This window comes from Sminthopsis crassicaudata, chromosome 1 (genome assembly GCF_048593235.1).
Source record: "Sminthopsis crassicaudata isolate SCR6 chromosome 1, ASM4859323v1, whole genome shotgun sequence".
Classification (NCBI taxonomy): domain Eukaryota; kingdom Metazoa; phylum Chordata; class Mammalia; order Dasyuromorphia; family Dasyuridae; genus Sminthopsis; species Sminthopsis crassicaudata.
The window spans coordinates 692,737,866-692,759,852 of NC_133617.1; the positions used below are offsets into that span (position 1 = coordinate 692,737,866).

At 32.3% G+C, this 21,987-nt stretch overlaps 1 protein-coding gene across 5 annotated transcripts in view; it reads left to right on the forward strand.

Annotated features, from left to right (window-relative positions):
• FAM120A (family with sequence similarity 120 member A) overlaps nt 1–21,987 on the forward strand; it is a 143,626-nt gene that overhangs the window by 73,446 nt on the left and 48,193 nt on the right. For all 5 annotated transcript variants that reach the window (XM_074283655.1, XM_074283651.1, XM_074283653.1 and 2 more), the window contains 5 exons: nt 568–665; nt 927–1,210; nt 8,297–8,384; nt 11,253–11,477; nt 14,468–14,642. In XM_074283655.1, the coding sequence (XP_074139756.1) occupies nt 568–665; nt 927–1,210; nt 8,297–8,384; nt 11,253–11,477; nt 14,468–14,642 (870 nt within the window). The remainder of the gene's footprint in view (nt 1–567; nt 666–926; nt 1,211–8,296; nt 8,385–11,252; nt 11,478–14,467; nt 14,643–21,987) is intronic.

A 21,987-nucleotide genomic window follows, 5' to 3' on the forward strand; every position in this document is an offset into this window, starting at 1 on the left:
TTTGCCAGTTAGCCTGAAAATAGTAAGGATTACATGATAACTGTAGCACTAGTTTGTAAAAAGAGCAAGCTTCTTAGTGTTCTAGCCTATTCATTCAGAACATAAGAAAATTACTTATTCTAACTCTTTTTTGGAGAGCTTCTTCATTTGAATTCTAATGTATGAAGATCATTTTGCTGAGAATTATTATTAAGTATCAAAAGAAACAGAATGAAAATAAAGTGAATTTTTTTAAATTAAAGAGAAAAGATTAAAGAAAGAAATGGTCAAAATAACTATTGTAGTGTTACTGAAAAACAAAACTTTTCTCACATCATTCCATGTAGAACTTTATTGAGGTTTTTAATAAAATTAAGATTTTTCAGTTTTTGTTGTTAAATAGTTTTCTAAATAGTTCTGTGGTAATGGGAAGAAAGCTTAACGGTGATGAAATGAGAGATGTCACAAGTAGGCAAATGACAAATGGGTAAGTGTACTGGCCGTTAGCATTTCTGAAGTAGGTTCTGTGGGAAAATGTGCTTCTATTCACTTTTGTTTTATTCTTTTCTTCTCTTTCTGATGAAACAGCCAGACCAAATCAGTTTGGAATGCCTGGGATAGTGCCACCGTATGTTCCCCCTCAGATGCTTAACATTCCACAGACCTCTATACAAGCAAAACCTGTTGTAAGTATGCTTTTAATTCTGTTAGTAACTTGTATTGCCTATCCTAAGGAGTATGTATGTGTTGAGATTCAAATATATGCAGAAATCATTCTTAAAGTCTTCTTAAACTGAATACTTAGAAAAGAATAGACTATCATGTAGTGTTAAAAATCAACTAAAAATTCTTTCACAGGATAAAACAATCTTTTACTTACTGGAGTCTGACAGTATCCATTTATTTTTTTTTATTACCTATATTTAAAAGAGACCATTTTGTTCTAGGCCCAGCAGATGTCTAGCCCAGGTGGTGCTCCAGGTCAGGGTCCATACCCATATAGCCTCTCTGAGCCGGCTATCACCTTGGAAACAAGTGGAAAAAATTTGTCTGAGCAGAACAACTATAGTAACATTCCTCATGAAGGAAAACATACTCCATTGTATGAACGATCCTCTCCAATAAATCCAGCTCAGAGTGGCAGCCCTAACCATGTGGATTCAGCTTATTTTCCTCCCTCTTCAACATCATCATCATCTGATAATGATGAAGGCAATGGAGGAGCTACAAAGTAAGTAATGAGTTAAATGGTGAATTTTCACCCTTTTATGTGATTCCTTTAAATTCTCAAGTTATCTGGAAGCATTTGTAGTCAAAATATTCCAGCTATTGGACATAGTGTTTTTGATTAAATATTTAATTATAAAGATTAATAATATGTTTGATAATGTTAATGTTTGATATGATAATATATATTTGATAAATGAACATTGAATCCCTGGATGTGAAATGGAACTAATCCATACTGTTTAAAAAATTAGTTCTTCAAGTTGTGTTCTTAAGTTCAAGATACAACATGATTTTGATTAGTGTTTCTTAAAGGAAACTATTTCTGTGAGTATTAGATTATGGCTACAGGAAAATGGGCTCCAATTATAGGAAATTGAAACCCAGATTCGGTCAGGCTACAAAGGGTCACAAATGTGGAATCAAAGGTCAAAGTCAGAAGGCCTGTTTAATTTGTAACCGAACAAAAGTCTTTCCTACAACATATCTTTTAAAATGATCATTAAGTCTTTTTCAAAGATTTCTTTGCCTAGCCTTTTACCCTTCTAGGAAATGCCACTTTTTCATTATATGAAGCCTAAATGTTCCTCTTTAGCACCTTTTCCATTACTTTTGGCATTGTCCCCTAAGGCAAACAGAATAAGGCAAATGCTTTTTTCCATTTAACAACCTTTCAAATATTTATAGTATTGGCACAATATCTAGCACATAGTAGTTACTTAATAAATACTTATCAAGTTGAATTGACTATTATTAAAGACAACTGTCACACCTTCCTTAAATGTCTTATGGAAAGAAAATTTCCATTTCATTCAATTACTATTCATGACATGAACTTGAGGCCTTTCCCAGAGATTATGCCTTTTGTACAACATTATTTTAAGAAAATCTTAACCATGTTTATTCACCCTGTTAACTCATATTTCCTGGAGCCTCTTCACAAGCCCTCTGTACCTTTCCTCTTTCTTTTTTCCCCCACTCATTTCATCAAGTTCTGGAGCCATGGACTAATAAATGTGGTCCCCCTCATCACCTTTTTTACTGTTGTCCCAACAGCCCCTCCTGGCCACCACCCCCTGCTTTGGATGTTAACTCCTTGAAGCTGTGGAGTCTTTGCTTTTCTTAGTGCTTTGTCAGCATTTTATAAATATTTTTTCCATTCATTCATCCTCCACGCTCTTCAGCTGATCAGTGTGTTTCTTAAAATGTGATACCCAAAGCTGAATACAGTCATCCAGGTATCATCCAATCAGACTAAAATAAATTAGAAGTGTTTCCTCCACAATCCTAGAGTCTTTACGAATTATATAAGGTGGATTTAGTATCTCAGAGACGACTTTATTGTCTCTGAGCTTTCTGGCCAGTTAGGAACTATTATTTATCTTTTATTTTGTAATTTGGTGTGTAGTTACTTGGAAAATATTTCATGAAAATAAAATATCTCTAGCCTTTTATTTCTGAGATGTGAGAATATGACAACAAAAGAAAAATCCTACATACACTAAAATATTCAGAGTACTTTCTGTTCTGACCAAGAAGTGAACATAAAGTGGCGACCAGTGAGTGGGAAATAGCTAAGCAAATTGTGGCATATGAATGTGATATAAGAAAGAATTTATTGTTTTGAATGTATGTCAGGCTTTGTGCTGCGTGTTGGTAAAATGACAGAAATCAGGCCCTTACATTCTATAAGACAAGACAACCAATCCACAGCTAAATGGCTGAAATAAATACGAGGAAACCTTTAGAAGGGAAACTGGTTTGATCAGAAAAGAAGACATGAAATATATGCCATTTGACCTGAGTTTTAAAGTGAAGTAGGAATTCTGAGAAGAAAGGTGCATTCCAGGTGCAGAGGGATAGTTTGTACAAAAGCATCCAGTGTGTTCCCTAGGAGGAGCAGAAGTGTCTGAAGAGAGTGGCCTGTTATTAAGACTGATTGATAAAGGTGTTAAATCCAGAACCAAGTAGGGGAGGTTTTTTTTCCTACTTGATAGTATTGGGGGGGGGGGATTGCAGGTAAAGATAGTTTTTAACATTTCATTTTTATATTTTCAAATTCTGTATTGTTCTCTTTTCCCCTCCTCCCCCTTTCCCAAGAGAGCAAGCAGTCATATTAACTGCACATTCATGTTAAACATATTTTCACATTAGTCATTTCTTAGTGTTCTCTAACTCTTGTTTGTTCATAAATTCTTCCCTTCTCTATAGTTCTGACATAAAGTATTCCTCTTGCTTTGTCTAAATCATGTACCCATTTTGATCTTACTTATCATTTCTATGCAGTATACCTTGGTATACAGAATGAGTTTATGCCCATACTGTTTTCCCAGTTTCTCAGCAGTTTTTGTCAAATAGTGAGTGCTTTTCTTTTCAGACACATTTTTATTGACTGTCTTATCCCTGGAATCCTCTCTCCTCTCTACCTTCTGGCCTCCTCACATTCCTTCAGTCCTCAACTAAAATTCTACCTTTTCTAGGAAGCCTTTCCTAATCCCTCCTAATTCTAGTGACTTCTCTCAATTGACTATTTCTGATTTATTCCGTATATAGATAGCTTGGTTGAACATAGGTATTTACATGTTGTCTACTTCATTTTTTTTGTGGACTCCTTTAGGTTTTTTTGTGTATCCTTTAGCACTTATCACTATGCCTAACATTTAGTGCTAAGTATTTAATTAAATATTTATGAGTTGTCATCCAGACACCATGTTGGCCTCTCTCTCCCATTAGTGAGTGCCTTGCTGTGCCTTAGTTTGCATAAAGGATCCAAATTTAACTTTGCCAATAACTTTTCAGGTCCCTTTTGTGTGTTGATTTTCACCATTGTAATGTAAGTTATTTGAGCAACTTGTCTCTCTGTCTCTCTGTCTCTCTCTCTCTCTCTCTCTCTCTGTCTCTGTCTCTCTCTCTCTCTCTCTCTCTCTCTCTCTCTCTGTCTCTCTCTCCCTCTGTCTCTCTCTCTCTCTCTCTCTCCTCTTCCCTCCCTCCCCTCTCTCTCTTTTTCTCTTTTTTTTTCCTTTGTATTTGTATTCCCCAATCCCCAACACTTAGTAGATTGGCACATAGTAAAGATTTAATCTCATCTTGGCCTTGTCTTCTCATTTCATCCCATCCCTAAAAATGTTCAGGCATGTACCTCCTGTATTTGTTTATCTATAATTCTAGAGTTGGAATGTTGTGCCAGTATATGCATTGAAAAATAATAGAAATAAAAAGGATAGCACTGTTGAAAAAATGTAATAATATTGTAAAAGCTTTTTGTTCTTATTAAATTATTAAATAGTAATGACTTTAGACATCAATGTGGTTTATTATGCTTTTAAATGAATTTTATGAATATTTTTTAACATCACCAGAATTTCTCCTAGTATTTTTCTCCCTCATTCCTTCCATATAGCAAGTAATATTTTTTATAGGAAAAGCATAAGAAGGAGAGAGGAGAACATCTATCCTAAAATTTGAAAATATATACAGTGTGCCAGAGCTGTGGCCTTCTTGCTTTGGGACTGTGTGTTCTTTCTAATTTTACATTATTCAATTTTGATTGTTTTGTGGTTCCTCTTTCCTGTTACATTTTTGTAGTCATTATGAGTATTGTTTGCTTGGCTTTGCTGCATTCTTTATTAGATAATGTGTATTTTCTCACATTCTCTATATTATATTAATTCTTTCTTATAGCACAGTAATATTCCTTTACATTCATGTGCCACATTTATTTTTAAAAACTTTTTCAATCAATGGATGTTTTTAGTTTAGTTAAACAAGATAATGTGATAATCCATTGATATATTGAAGTATATTGAAAGCAAATAAAGGTGAGGGTAACACTGTTACCTCCCTGATGTATAACTCTTACACTCAATCCCCAAGATTAACCTCACATAATCTGTGTGACATAACCATCTGATGCATGAATGTAGAAAGAATGGGAATATCATACTATTAAATCACCCTCTAATTTTTTAAAGTAAAAAATGTAAATAAAAGTTTTATTTTCTCCATGTTTCCTAGTTTGGGATCTTCGGAGACTATTCCAATTGGCAGTTGGTGGTATGAACAATGATTTCTGTCAATTAATGCAATTTGAAGGAAACAGAATTAAAAAAAACAGTTAGAAATGACTATCATAATTGAAAAGAACAACAACAAAACAACTGTATGTTGTATATTTACATAAGCCAGTCCTAGAACCAGAGGAAAGAGAAGAAAGTGGATTTCTCTCCCTTAGTTTTAGAATATGGCATGTAGATTTGGTTTAATGGAATTCCCTTTTTTTTTTTTTTAACTTTCTTCCCTCTTTCATTTTTATCCTTTGTTAAAAGGAATGACTAGTTATGGGAGGAGAGGCACTAGATAGGGAAATGGTGATTTTTAAAAAATTGTTTTGCTTTTCGCTTTTGTAGGGATAGGGAAATGCAGGTGTGATATAAAAGCGAAAAGCAAAACAAAATTTTTTTTTAAGATACCTAGTGGGACCGTAGTTGATCCAATTTTTATATTTTCATTTTACATGTCTATCAAGGTTTGGAGACTGATGGAATGCAGCTTGTTATGTTAGTCATGACTCAGCACGACCTCCCTGAGCTCCCTTCTGACTCTAGTTATGTGATCTTATGAAAAAACAAATCCACATCTCCCAACTTCCCACTATACTGCTCTTTCCACTATACTGTGTTGCAAGATTTCAGATGAAAGCTTTGTACTTTGTCACTAGGCCAAGTTAAAGTTTAGGGGAATGAAAATAATACTATTGCTTCCCCCCCCCAAAAAAAATAAAGCATTGTTTAATGGCAAGAATTTTTACTTTCCTAATATTTAAGAATTTCCATTAAGAATCAATTCTGATATCTACTTACCTATTTTGCATTTTACAAATTTTCTGTACTGCACTTAGGTCAGCAGAGGCTGTTTGCTTTTTTCTTATTCTGTTCTTGCCATTTTCAAAAGAATATATCTTAGAAAAGAAAATTTTTTTTTTTGCCAACTACTGTCTTAATTTTTTTTTTTCTGAAAAGTCTTGGACTTTGACATTTTAAAAAATGTTTTATTTTTAGTTCCAATTTCTTTCCTCTATCTACCCTCTTCCCCTGTAATTGAGAAATCAAAACAATATGATACCCATCAAATGTATGAAATAATGCATATTTTTATATTAGCCATTTTGTGGGGGTGGGGGCAAAGGAAGAAAAATAGAGGAAAAAATAGCTTCCAATTTCACTTAGACTCCAACAGTTCTCTTTTTGGAGGTAGATAGTATTTTTTATCATGAAACTTTTGGAATTGTCACAGATCATTATATTGATTTATCTAAATCTGATGTGTGTGTTGTTCTCTTGATTTTACTCACTTTATCTTATATTGAGTTCATATAGGTCTTCCTAGGCTTGTCTGAAATCATCCCCTTCATCATTTCTTACAGCACAATTGTGTCCTATCATAGTCCCATAACATAATTTGTTCAACCATTCCCCACTTGATGGGCATCCACTCAGTTACCCATTCTTTCCAACCACAAAAAGAGTTGTGATTATAATTATTACTGCATATGTAGGTCCTTTCATTTTCTTTGATCTTTTTAGGATGCAAATCTAATAGTGGATACAGAGGGTATGCTTATAACTCTTTGTGCTTACTTGCAAAATGTTTTCCAGAATGGATTGATTTACTACTCCACTACCAATGCATTCGTGTACCTATTTTCCTACATCCTCCTCTGTCATTTTCTTTTTCTTATCATCTTAGCCAATCTGATGGCTATGAAGGGGTGTCAAAGTTATTTTAATTTCTATTTATACAGTTTTTTATTTGCTGTGATTTATTCTGAAAACTGCCTATTCATATCTTTTGACTATTTATCACTTGGGAAATGGCTCTTGTTTTTATAAATTTGGCTCAATTCTCTATAATTGAGAAATGTGACAATTATCACAAAAACTTGCTTATAAAACATTTTTTCCAGTTTCTTGCTTTTCTTTTAATTTTGATTATATTAGTTTTATTTATGCAAAACCCTTTTAAATTCATGCAATCAGAATTATATATTTTACAATCTGTGATCCTCTATCTCTTACTTGGTTCTAAATTCATCCATAGTTGTAAATCTATTAGTTAATATTTTCTGTGCTACCCTTCTTTGTTTATGATATCTCCCTTTATGTCTTAAGTCATGTGTCCATTTTGACCTTCTTTTAGTATATGGAATGAAATGTTGGTCTATATCTAGTTTTTTGTCAGACTACTTTTCCAGCTTTCCCCAGCAGTTTTTGTCAAATGAGTTCTTGTCTTTAATTAAAGCTTTCTCAAATAATAGGTTACTATGCTCCAATAGAATTTCTGAAAAATATGAAAGTAGATTTTTATGAATTCTTCATTAATGGTCCACCTCAAATTTTAGTTCTCTATCTCCCTCCCTCTTTCTCTTTTTCTCTCCCTTTACCCCACATAGTACACTCCTACTTCTGCCTGCTTCATTGCCAAAGAGGTATTCTTGCTCAGTGACAGCCACATGAGCAGGAAACCAAAAAGAGAGGGCTCCTTTTCTGCAAACAGATGGTGTTTTTGTTTTTGTTTTTTCTTTTTCTGTAAGTCCTTTATTGTTCTATCCACTTTCAGTGTCTTTCCCCCTCCTTATGCTGGCATCTCTAGAAGACAAACCTGAGACTTCTGTTTCTCCAAAGTGGATTTCCCATGTTGCCCCTTCTTTGAATTCCCACATTTATTATCTTTTAGCACTTATCCTTTTATTTTTTATTGAATGCTTCCTAATTGTATCTTTATGGGATAGTGAGGATAGAAAACTGTATTTGTTATTCTGCAGTTATTATCATACCACCAATCATTTATAGATACTTAATAAATATTTATCAAATTAGAAATTATAAATGTTCAGTATTTCTTTTTAAGCTTAGCAGCAAAGATGTGATGTTAGTAGTGCTTACATTAATTTTACTGAGTTATTATCTATTCTTTTCTTAAAATAGCAAGGTGCCAGTACTATGGATTCATAAATGAAATCGTGTGACATTTTTGCTATAATGAACTCTTTGTTATAAAGAGATTTGACCTCTAATCTTCCTTTTGTATTCAGCCATGTCAGTGGGAACAAAGTTGGCTGGGAAAAGACAGGAAACCAGTCAGAAACTCAAGCACGTGGAGATCCAGGAGACCAAACAAAGGTAGCATATGTAGATTTTTTTTTTCCTTTAAATATAAAAGTTCTTAAACTTTCAAAGCAAATGAATGCATATTTGTAATTAGTTTAACAGGAAAACTTTTCCTTAGTAATATTAAAATTGAGAAGATTTTTATTATCTCTTCTGATTTCTTGCCTTTTGTATCCAATCAATTATCTAGTCTTTAGAAGTTTACTTCTGCTATATCTTTCACCCTTCTGCCCTTTTTCCTTTGCTGTGACCCTAGTATTGGCTCTTATTGTCAACCACGTCTCTTCTTTCCCCCTTTGAACACATCTTTTATATCACTTCCAGAAGAATGTTATGTTACTTATATTGAAGTTTTAATGTGATGAATAACAACATTAACATTGGATTTGGAGTCATAGGTTCAGATCCTTGCTGTTCTACTTTTACTACCTTGGGCAAATCATTTATTCTTCTAGGCTTTAGTTTCCTAATTTTCTAGACTATTATTTTCTCTTCCACTTTACTCTTTGATCCTTTGTTCTTCGTGATTCCCTATTGTCACCTTACTTTTTCAAAATTTTTCAAAAGCTATTTCATATTGTTACACTCTACCTTCTAATCAGATTGGCATACTCTTATATTTACAATGTACCTCCCAGCTTGACTAATATTGTTCTCTGGACTTGGAATGCCATATTGGCTCTCTTCCCCCCCCCCCCCTTTTTTTTTTTCTTCTTTAATATCTTAACTGTTCTTTTAAAAGAACAACTGAAACACTCTCTTGTATAAGAAGCCTTCCTATTTCAGTGACTAACAGCTCATCACCTGTGAATTTCACCTAACACTTTGTTTTTAACAATATTCTGATGTACTTTAAATGAAGTATATTATTATTATGATCTGTATTTGTATTCTCACTAGTAAGCTAAATGCTACACAAGATCAAGGATCATGTCTTGTCAACTTTGCATCTTCTCCAGATTCTACCATAGGGGCATGCCTACATAAGGTAGCTTAAAGTTAGATATACTTCATCAACTCAGTTCTTGACTTACTCCTGACCAGTTGACTGGACCACAGATTTGCCAGCATAGGACCCATTTATTTCACATAAAAATTTTAAAAGGCAAAAGAAAAAAGTTTGAAATAACTTAAAACAGATTGCAGAGATGGAGTAGTTATAGAGAAAAGAGCAGTGCATTTGGAATCTGAAGGCCAGAATATAAAAAATGGTTCTACTACTTAGGATCTTCGTGATCTTGCAAGTTGCTCAATTTAGAACTTCACTTCTAATTTCTTGGTTTGAACAAAGATACAAACATGTATAAAATAGCTGCTTATTATCTTCTACTTCTTCCAAAACATTTTGACATTTAATATTTTATTTATGTATTACCCTTGTAGCAATAAGACAGTCTCCCAATTTAAATTAAAAGTAATCTTGTTATTCTCCTAAATTCCACTCTTTCATCACTAACTGGTTGCTGCATATTTCCACCTGGATAATCTTGCATTAATCTCAAACTCAATATGTGCAAAACAGAACTCATTATCTTCCCCTCCCTGAACCTTTCTCACCTTCAGATTTTCTTTTTATTGTTAAAGTTACCATTTTTTTTCCCTGCAGAGACCCAAATCTACAACCTCTGGGTCATCTTTGATTTTTCTCTCCGGTTTGATGCCCCATTGGTTGCCAAGTACCTCCATAAGACTAACATCTGTTCCTTTTTTGCTACTCAACTGGTCACCACCTCATTTTTTCCTCCCTTTCAATATATCCTCCTAATCTTCCTAATGTACAGATGTGAGTATATAACTTCCCTGCTCTATAATCATTAATAACTCCCAGTTGCCTCTGAGATAAAGCACAAACTCCTTCACCCTCCACTTAAACCCTTCGCCTTATTGTCTGACACTCTCTTTCCAACCTAATTTTACATTAATCTCCTTCATGCTCTTTATATTGTAGCCATATTGGTCATCTTACTGTTCCATTCATAACATTACATTTCTTTTATCTTTGCCCTTACACAGGCTGTCTCCATTTTTCATTCTTTCCTCATCTTCCATCTTAAAATGATGAATTCCAAGGATTAGCTGAAATGCCACTGTCTATTAAAGGCAGCCTCCTCTTCTCCTCCTAATTGAAAGTGCTTTTTACTTAAATTATCTATAACTAATCTTTGTTCATGTCATCTTCACAATTAAATTGGAAATCCCTGGAGGTCAGAGATGATTTTGCTTTTCACCTTTATATTCTAAAATGCTTGTGTATAGTATATCTATTAATAGAATATAACATATCTGTTATATTGCATATCTATTAAGTAGATATTGTTTTAATTCTCTAAGTCACAGATAATGGAGGTGAGTTGGTCAATATCATTTTTTATTTATCTTTTAGCTTATGTTTTGAAAGATGAAATTAAGTTTCTAATGTTTGTTTTGCAAGATTATTAGAAATGCGTTAGAATCTAACAGTGTGTTTTACTGTGTACGCTTGAGATGGGGGTAAATGAGGAATTTATTTCCTTGAGAATATACTCTCACATTATAATTCAACATTTTTCCCCAATTTTTTAACTAGGGGTGCATTTCCTGTATTCCATAATTTCCTTGTTAGCAAACTCCATTGATTGTCTGTACATCAAAGACATTTCAGAAGTCACTGAAAGAAGGAATTCACTGCAGAAAGAGCATTGCCATTGGTACCTAGGTTTCCACCTTGTCTATCTTTCATTGCCTCACTTTGTGATGGCAGGCGGGTCACATTACCTCTGGCAGTCTTTTCACTCAATCTGTAAAAGTTGAGTTGATTGAACTTGATAATTGTTAAATTACCCTCTGGTGTAAGTGGTGAGATTGTTAAATAGTTTTTTTTTTTCCTTTTCTCTCTTCTAGGCAGAAGGTTCCTCTACTGCCTCTTCAGGAAGCCAGATAGCTGAAGGGAAAGGGAACCAAGCCAACACTGCACAAATCCCCTGCCTTTTGTCAATGCCCACCAGGAACCACATGGATATTACCACACCTCCATTACCTCCTGTTGCACCAGAAGTATTGAGAGTAGCAGAGCACAGGCACAAGAAGGGATTAATGTATCCCTACATCTTTCATATTCTTACAAAGGTATTATCTAAGATGTCACTAGTATTACTGGGTTTATAGATGGTAATTGCTTTTTTTTTTTTTTTTTAAATTATAGTTTTTCTCTGTGCCTTTACAAAGTGTATTCTGAAAATAATGTCACTATACTGCAAATTTTATTTTTTCTGAAACAGGAATGGAATCTATCAAATTGCACAAAAAATTTTTCTATAACTACTACTTTAATGCACTAAGACAGTCTATTTACTTGTAGATATGATTAGTTTGTTATAGACATCAGAGTTTTTTCCTTCAGTTTAGTGTAAAATATATTTTAAAATTTTCTTCTACTTAAATGGCAACATATTACCTAAATTATCTTTGGATTTCTTGTTTTTTCCATTTTGATTTTATATTAAAAAAATTTTTTCTCCATAGATTAATTTGAGGTTTTATTCTAATTTGAGATAGTCTCTAACATGTACAACTTATTGTTTGCCTTTTAAGTGGCTGATATGTTCTGTATTTTGACATGTTCATCTAATTGGAGACAATTTTGTAATGATTAATTATTTTGAAATGTGATAAATCAGGATGTTACTTGCTGAATGTGCATAAAATTAGAAAATGCAACAATCTTTTTCACAGAAATGTACTTTAATTTTTTTAAGTATCTTTCTAAATGTATATTTACATATATATGTTATATTGGTATAGAATCTTAGGAAATCTCTCCCCCCCTCCCCCCAGTTCTAAGGTTTATGTACAATTAATTTTTATACTTATTTCCACGTTTTCTTTATGCAGTAGGCCTATGACTATATTACAGTATAGGGAAAAAAGGAATTTTGCTCATTAATCAATTTGTTAATTAACATGTAATTTTTAAATTGTTTCATAGAAACACTGCTTCTGTTTGTGTAGGGAATACCTCTCAGAAGTTTCTTTCCTATTTTAATGTTATTCCATTTGAAATTTGTAGACACACTTGATTGACATAGGAAAAAATCATACACACAAGCACAAAATTCCATAGAACTTCTGAGATGGATTGTTTTTGTAGGGAGTTTTAACTGATTAGCTCCAGTCCTGCTTAGTTTTATAAATTAGAACTCAGGGGTTTTCAATCTATCACTGTTTATCCAGGGCCTTCTATTTGTTCCTTTAATTGTAATTGCTTCTGATTATACTGCATTATTGGATTAAGATGTATGTGTGCAACATCACTTTTAATTTATCTTATTTTTTGAGATGGAAAAGCTTTTGAACTTGAACAGAAGTTGAAATGGATAAGTGCTAAATGATCATTGTAGGAAAAGGAAGGGCGCCTAATCCCTTTAGAGTACCAACTGACTATAAATGCTTCAGACTCTTCCCCTCTGTATTCTTCTAAATGTCAAGTTCTCTGAAAATCACCTGGTTGTATTAAAATAATCAGATCTACACATTGATGTATATACTCCTCAATTTATGTATAACTGTTAAAATCCAAAAGAAAACCATACAATATTGTGTGCATCTGCATTTAACTAATATATATTATTCCCATAATTATTTTAAAGACAAACTTTCACAAACAATGAGATACTACTGTTTGTCATTAAGACAGCTTATTTGTTCAACCTTGCAATTTAAAAATAAGGGCATTCTTGAATTCAGGAAAACACAAATCAAAAAATATGTACTGAGTTGAATCTGTTTCTATGTCAAAATTGAGTTGGTCAAGATATTTTCAGTGAGATAATACTTGAAACAATTTTGGAAAGGTATTTTCCGTTGAAAAAACTAATCCTCCCAAGACAAAAACATTTTGAAGATGTTGTCTGCATCTGACTATATCAAAGAGACAGTTTCCTAAAGAATTTTTAGTTTAAGAATTTACAAAATATGGTAAATAATTTAACTTTGCAGGGAAGTGTTAGGACATTGGAGCTACCCAGGGATAAATAATAGTATCATTATTAATCATGAAACTACATGTAGAATTAGAATCTATTGATAGTTTAATGTGACATATAATTGATTTCTGGTGTCAAATTGTATTTGGAAAACCAATCTATTATGTATCAACCATTGTTACATGATGCTAAGATAGTTTATTCTTATGTTGTGAATACAAAATTAATAAAAAACACATATAATCTAAGTTACAAAAAAAATTCTAAAACATGCCTCTTTCTAGGGTATAAAACATTGTAGTTATATAAATAGCCATGAAGTGTTTTGTTTTATTTTTGGAGCCCTCTTGGAAGAAGAGCCTCTTGTTCTCTATTAGCTAGAGAACATCTTAAAGCAGTGGTTGGGAAAGGTGGGAAGGAAAGGGGACTGGGGGGAAGATGAAGAAATCCAGCCTGGCCTTTGTGAGGTTGCAGCTAGTTGTCGTGAATTCAACCATATTTGTTGAGCATTTACTATGTCATAACAAAAGAATTAATACATTATAGCATAAGTTATTGTCATTTCAAAAATTTATTTTAGGGAATTTTTAAGATAGAATAATCTGTGTAAGAAAAGTTTAGTCAAACTCTTATTTTCTTAGAAAACTGGGAGTCATTCCCTTGAGTTTTAAGGCATGCAATTTAGGATTACTTATTAAATAATATAAGGTTTATTACTTGTATTTTTATACAATTAAATATATAACTATTCATGAAATAGTTATGTATACTAATTTTCTTATCTGTTAAAATCACATAATCTTAGTGAGAAATCCTTAAGAGATCACTTGTCTGATAAGATTTTTCCAAGCCATTACAGTGTTTTGAATCATTCAAAGGATTTTTTTCTTTCCTAATTTGAGAACTTAAATAGTGAAAAATGCATTTTAAGCTCTAAAAAACAGATTTTTGACTACAGACCATTAAATGAACTACACCAAGCACTTTAGTACTGGTTCGTTTTAAGATGGCTGTTTAATTTAGACTAGCATTGAAAAAGTGTTTTAAAAGGGATTATGCGATATATTTCTGTAAGGATTTTTTTAATTCAACATGAAAAATGTGCAATATTATTCTGCTTTCTTCCATGCAAAGGGTGAAATCAAAATTGCTGTTTCTATTGAAGATGAAGCCAACAAAGACCTGCCTCCTGCTGCTCTGCTTTATAGGCCAGTTCGTCAGTATGTTTACGGAGTCCTGTTTAGTTTGGCAGAAAGCAGAAAGAAAACTGAAAGACTTGCTTTTAGAAAGAACAGACTTCCACCAGAATGTATGTACTGTAAAATCCATTGTTTGCTTTCTTCAGTACCTCATAATCTTTTGTGCATTTTCCAAAGGTTTAGACCAGACATTATTCAATTAGTTTTGCGGACCTCATAAATGTAACAAAGGTGAGACTTCTATCTGGGCAGCAGGGCCAGATTTGAGATTTTAGGGGGGAAGAAGTCTATCACTGATCTTTCTCTCATTATATTATCTTACTTTAATAAAACAATCAAATGTTAACTTTTCATTTCATACTGAAAGTGGACATGAAAAATATGCTTCCTGATACTTGTTTCCTTTCTGTAATTAGTATAATTTTATTCCACAATATGTGCTTAAGAACATATGTTGTGGTTTTAAATTTTAAATTTAAACTTTTTGAGATGCAGTATGTCTGTGAATTTCTAGTATGTTTGCTGAAACTCACGAAAATACTCTGATGTCTTTTCTGCTCTAATTCAAGGTGTTCTTTTAAAAAGAAAAAAAGTTTTGAACTCATGGCATTTGTGATGTGATTTTATTGCATCATTAATAACACTGTTATCGTAATTTTTCACAAAGTCCACTTAAAATTTGTGTACTGGTCAACAGTTTATTAAACCATTTAGGGGAGACTAAAAACATTTTTGAAATGTTGATAAGTCATAAGTTATTAACATTTTTTAAAATCTTTTCCTCACAACTATGCAAGGGTTAAGCGTGTTGTAAAAAAAAATGCTACTCCCTCCTCAGAAATTTTATCGAGTAATGGAGCTAATAAATGTGTTGTTATTTTGTGTAGTGTACAAAAATTTTCAAAAGAAGGCAAAAGAAACTCTACATCAAATTATATTTTATCATGAATTTTAGATAAAAATTGTTACTAAATTAACTAAAGATTATCTTGGGTATATCTGAAATAGTAAAAGACAAAAAAGACCAAAAAAAGTTTCTTAAAAATTCTTTAGATCTCTCATGAAAATAACTAATTCTGGATCACTTACTGAGGATAAAGCTTTTTAACACAGATTTAAACTTGAAGAGTACTTTGAAATTTTCTAAATAACATTTTTATTTATTGCTTGAATATTCTATAGTCATTTTAAATATGATTGTAACATAAATTTTATTTCATTTCCTGTGACAAAACCACACAATTCTTTGGGTTGTTATAAGCTAATTGGCTAGCACTGTCATTAGTTGAAAGTATATGACTAGTGATTGCTGTTTTGTAATTTTTTTAATAATATGTATTTGAAGGGTATATATTATGGTATTTCTTGGTATTGTAATGGAAAGATTCTTTTCAATGCTTTATAGTATACATTTAAATGTATATATTGCCTTTTTCCCCCTGACAATGCCTTATATGCCTCATATATTTGCTTCACAAGATATTTTCTTTCTGAGTTACATATAAACACCTTTAATCAACTGTTGTTTGTTACTCAGCTTCCACTATCCAGTTCATTAGAAGTTTTATTTCTGTTTTTGTTTTAACTATCTCAACTCTGCTTATACCTTTTCATTTATCTTACATAAAGATGTTGTGGAATAGTCACCTCTCTCTCTCCCTACCTCCAACTGTAATGACAAAGAAATTAATTTGAAAATTTAAGCTATAATTTAAGTGATAGGAACCTAAAATATATGATATTTTGCCATCATACTGTTAGTTTCTACACTGACCTTTTAAAGATATTTCATTTATTTATTCTCTAATCAGAATTTCATGATAGTTTCCACTGGCATGATGAATGTCAACATAAGATCTAAGGTTCCTGAATATTTGTGTCTAAACCACTCGACTTCTAATAATATAATCCTAATTGGTGTTTATGCTTTAAGATTATAGCGACTTATATATTATATTACTGTATAGTACCCTTAAGGATGTTTTATGATCATAATCTGAAATGAAAATGATTTTTACTTTAACTTATCATTAATTCTAAAATTTGTTTCAATTTTATTGATCCTTTTGTGATCACAGCTACATAAGCTACGCTTTGAATAAGACAAACTTGTAATTTATGATATCGATGCTAAAGAATATAGGTTAGTTTAAGTACCATAAATTCTGGTGTGATTGGCCATACCATTAATATTAACTTTTGAAATTTTTTAAGATGTTCAAGCTTATGGGCTTGCCAAAGTAATTTCAAAATATTTTAATAAGATTGATGAAGATTATTTATCAGTCATTATTTTTCTGACTTTTTTTTCCCCTGAGGCAATTGGAGTTAAGTGACTTGCCCAGAGTCACACAGCTAGGAAGTAAAGTGTCTGAGATCAAATTTTAACTCAGGTCCTCTTGAATTCAGGGCTGGTGCTACCTTTCTGACTTTTTAATGAAGCTAAACCTTTTCCTTTCTATTATATATTGATGTTTGAAATAGCATTCATGTACTGGAAGTATTCTGTTAGCATTATTATAGTATCCACTATTTAAGAGAGGTCAAAAAAGTATATAACCAAGATATGGAGGAAGAAGTAAATTTGAGTAAAAGCTACTATGATCCTCCAATTCTGAAATAAGTGTTGACGTTTTCTTTTGCTAACCATAAACACACATATACCCCTTGCATATTTAAGTAAGGTTATGGTTTTTCCTGTTCATAATTTAAAAAAAAATTTTGTTCAGTCATTCTCTAATATAATTAAAGTATTTTATAATTACTTGCCACTGAAAAACATTGCCATAAGTATTTTTGGACATGTGTGCTCTCTTCCTCTTTCTTTGATCTTTTTTTCGTATAGATTTAGTATTGGTATCTCTAGGCCAAAGGTACGTGCAGTTTAATAACATTTTGACTATAATTTCAAATTATTTTCCAGATGTGGCTAGACTAGTTCACAGCTCCATCAGCAATACATTAATGTACTTATTTTCCTTCATTTGTCATATTCATTTCAATGTCATTTTCTCTTTTTGTCAGCTTTGAAAATCTGATGTGTATTAGGTGGAACCTCGGAGTTCTTATATTTTTTTCATTACTAATGATTTAAAGTGTTTTTTCCTGTGGCTATTAATAGCTTAAATTTCTCCCTCTGAAACCTTTGTTCCGAACCTTGGATCATCAGTTGGGGGAATGATTTTTATCATTAAGTATTTGAATCAGTTCTCCATATGTCTTAGAAATGAAACACTTTTCAGAGAAAGTTTCTGCAGAGATAGCAGCCAACTATTATAAATAATATATATTATATCTAAACTGAACATTTCTTTCCTAGTCCTGTAGTACTCAGGAGAGTGCCTTAGTTATAATAGATACATTAAAATATTTGGTCAGGTTGGCTTTGAAATAAGGATTTTTAAAAAATTCTCATTTATAATTATTATTGGGGATATATATATATTCTAACTTTTTAAATTTTTAGGGAAATAATATCATTTAAGAGGAAGAATGAAGTTAAACATTTTCACATTCAGGGGTCATTAAAAGCATTAAAAGTTGTCTTCCCAGGTTACTGCTGTTGTTAAAAAACAGTTCAGTGTGTCTAGAATTATCCTGAGAAGATAACTGTAAAATCACTTTAAGCAATATAGTAGCTATATCTGTATGGAAATAAAGGTATGTCCCCTTCCCCATTAATTGAAGGATTTCTACTGTAATAAGAAGAACTGCTAATTTTTTTTTCTTTTAACACAAAAGAAAAATTAAAACTTTTAGACCCATGGGCTTTGAAGTAGGGTGGCAGGGAATAGATAAATTAGAGAAAGGTGGAAATGATTTAGAAAAGCCTGTTAAGAGATAGTGTTCCCATCATTATGATGTCTATACCATTCACCTCTACCAAAAAAAAAAAAAAAGTCATCTTCAGCAGTATTTTTTCACATTGTTATTAACTATAATTTTATCAAGTAGAACTTCATCTTGATGAGTAAACTTCTTTCAGAAGCATAAAGAGATAGAGGGAAAGGTTGATAGGTTATTTCAGTTATTTTGATTTGAGGGATAGTATTGATCTCCCATAAGTACCTCAGAAACCACATCATTTCAGATGCTGTGCTTTTTCTTTCCCGGGAACTCTACATGTCTTGACTTCTCTGTTTCTATTGAGGACACAACTTCATTCCATTGACCCTGGTCCATGACTTCAGAATTCACTCATCAATGTCTCTTCTCCCTCATCCTCTACTCAGTCAGTGGCTTAATTCCTTTTCATTCTGTTTCCATAAGATCTTTCCATCTCTTTTGATTCATCCTACCTTTTTCTGGGCCTGCTACTTCATTCACTCAACTGGACCAGAAGAGACCACATCAAGGTGAAGCCAAGGGACCACATGTTTTTCCACCCTTTAGGCAGGAATATACTCCCTTTTTACCTTTGTTGAGCTTGTATTCCACTAAGTCCTCAGATATTTTTAATCAGCTATTATCTAACCATTCAGTTTTATATTTATAAAGTTAGTTGGTTTTTTTTTAATCCAACAGAAAGCTTAACATTGACCTTTATCAAATTTTATTTTACTAGATGTGATGCTCAATATTTGTATAAACATTGGGAGGTATATTCAAGTTTAAAAGGCCAAGTGAAGATGAAGAGCCAATAGAAAAGTAATGAAGAGATCAGAAAGAAAGGAGACCATATGAATAGAAGGGCAAAGGTGACATCAAGAAACAGAGAGTGGGGTGCAATGAATAGGGCACTGGCCTTGGAATCAGAAGGACCTGAGTTCAAATGTGGCCTCAGATACTTGACTACTTCTTAGCTATGTGACCTTAGGCAAGTCACTTTACCCCACGTGCCTCACCAAAAAAAAATCTTATAAAAGTTAATATTGGGGGCAGCTAGGTGGTGCAGTGGATAGAGCACCAGCCCTGAATTCAGGAGGACCCGAGTTCAAATCTGATCTCAGACACTTCCTAGCTGTGTGATCCTGGGCAAGTCACTTAACCCCAGCCTCAGGGGAAAAAAAGATAATAAGTTAATATTGAAAACTATCTATATGTAATTGGGGGAAAAAACAAAAACATAATCTTTTAAATAAAGGAATTAAATGCTTGCATCTTTAAATGATAAAATAATTTTTTAATCTAATCTTGTGGTAGTAGATATTAATGTATCTTTTTTAGAGACTCATATTTGAATCAATTCTAATTGAATAAATAGAAAAACTTAGTTGAGTATGCCAATTTATGCTTAGTTCAGAAAAATTGAAACTTTTTATAGTTTTAATTTTGATTGGAAGAGCTGTTTTGATTTTAAGTAAGTAGACTTGGGTTCTAATTTTGATTCTACTATATTTATTACCTTTTTAACTTTGGACATTTTATTTAACTTTGTTATAAGGAAATAGAACTAAATGACCACTTCTAATTCTAAATTATTTGATGGTGGGAGTGAATTTTTTTTTTATGCCTTGAATTCTAGCTAAAAGATAGTAGCTTAGCAGAAGCATAGGATGTCCCCAAAATCTTTGTTTGTGGTTGTGAGACTGCTAAAGTTATTAAAACTTGATGATAACTTTGGTAAATTTTGGAGCATGATTTCCTAAATTAATGAAGCCATTTCTTAATTAAACATTAAGTACTTTTATGTGCAATAGCACACTATTGTGAGTATTGAGGTAATGATAAAGGTAATTCCCTTCCTGAAGGAACATAGTATTGTCATAATATGCTTTTGTGGACTGATATACTGAAACTTTTTTTAATGTCCTTGAAGTTTCTGTGTTGAAATAAACTTTTAATGAGTCCCATTGGAAAATTAAACTTTCTTATGTTGGCCCTGAAATATGAAATAGACCCTATACTGGGATCTATGATATAATTGTTTCTTACTTAAAATTTCTAAACTAAAATAATTTCTCACTTAAGTGTTTTATCTTTATATAAGTTTTTTGGTTACCTCAAATGTGATGTGAAGCATTTCTTTTTTTTTTTTTTCCTTTTTAAAAAATTAACAGTATTTTGTTTTTCCAAATACAGATAATTTTCAGCACTCATGCAAAACCTTGTGTTCTGAATTTTTCTCTGTTGCCCTTCCCCCTCTCCTGGATAGCAAGCAATCCACTCTAGCTTAAACATGTGCAATTTGAAGAATTTCTTAATAGCCTTAGCACCAGGAAAAAAATTCTGAAGGGGAACTAAAGTATACAGCAAAATAAAAAGTTTGAAATTTAAAATTGTCACTTTATGCACCTAACTCAAAAAGATTTCAGTATAGAATTGGTTTTAATAATGTTTATTGGATTGTAATATTTCCACAAATTCTTTCCTTCCTCTCCCATGTTTTAGATGATTAAAACCATATCTGATAATATAGCTCTACTGAATCCATATATAATTTTTTATGTATGAAACTCACCTTCATTTTTTCACATTTATGCCATCCTCTTTTGAAAATTAATTCATCTTGTTACTTTTTACCTATGATAATACAGAAGTGTGGAGGAACATACAATTATATTATTTCCCCAGAATTCATGTGGCCAAGATTGTCTATATTATAGGTGAGAAGTAATTAATAAAGGATCTTCAGCTTCCCAGTTCTTCTATATCCCACAAGTGATCACTTCTTCCTTTGTTTTACAAACTTTTCACAAATGAGGCAGTGAGAATTATTGAGTTTTTTCCTTCCTCATCATCATCAACTCAAAACAAGGAAGTAATATATGTATGAACTCTATATACTCATTAGTATGAACTACTTCAGTTACACCTTGCCTGTGCAGTTCATCCAACTATTAACACAAATGATTTAAACATTTAGAGGGAACTTGACACTTGAGAATCCTGGGTGAACCTTTTTGACAGATTATACTACAGAGCTACATCTTATTTTTGTTTTTTGAGATAGTTGGGGTTAAGTGACTTGCTCAGGGTCACATACCTAGGAAGTATTAAGTGTCTGAGGCCAAATTTGAACTCAGATCTTTCTGACTTCAGGGCCAGTACTCTATCCGCTGTGTCATTTAGTTACTCCTCAATCCACATCTTGATAAAATCTTAAAGGAAAATTTTGAAATCATTCTTAAACAAGAAAGTAGGTATAACCTCTTTAGTCTTCATTTGCTTTATTAAAAAAATTTTTTTATCTCTTTTGTTTTTTAGTAATGCTTTTATATCCAGATATATGTTTCTTCTCCCAGACCCAACAAAAGCCGTCCCTTGTAATAAAGAATAAAAAAAAAGAAGAGTGGAGTTGGGGAGGCTGGTCAAAATTAGCCAATATATTCATTAGTTAAATATGGTAGTCCATGACTGTAGTCCTCCCCCTCTACAAAGAAGGGAGGATATTGCATTTTAAAAGTTACTTCTTTGGGGCTAGTCTTGATTATTACAATTACATTGTATTCAGTTTCACTGGGTTGTTTTTGTTCTTTCTGTTCATATTGTTAGAAGTCTGATGCATGTTGTTTT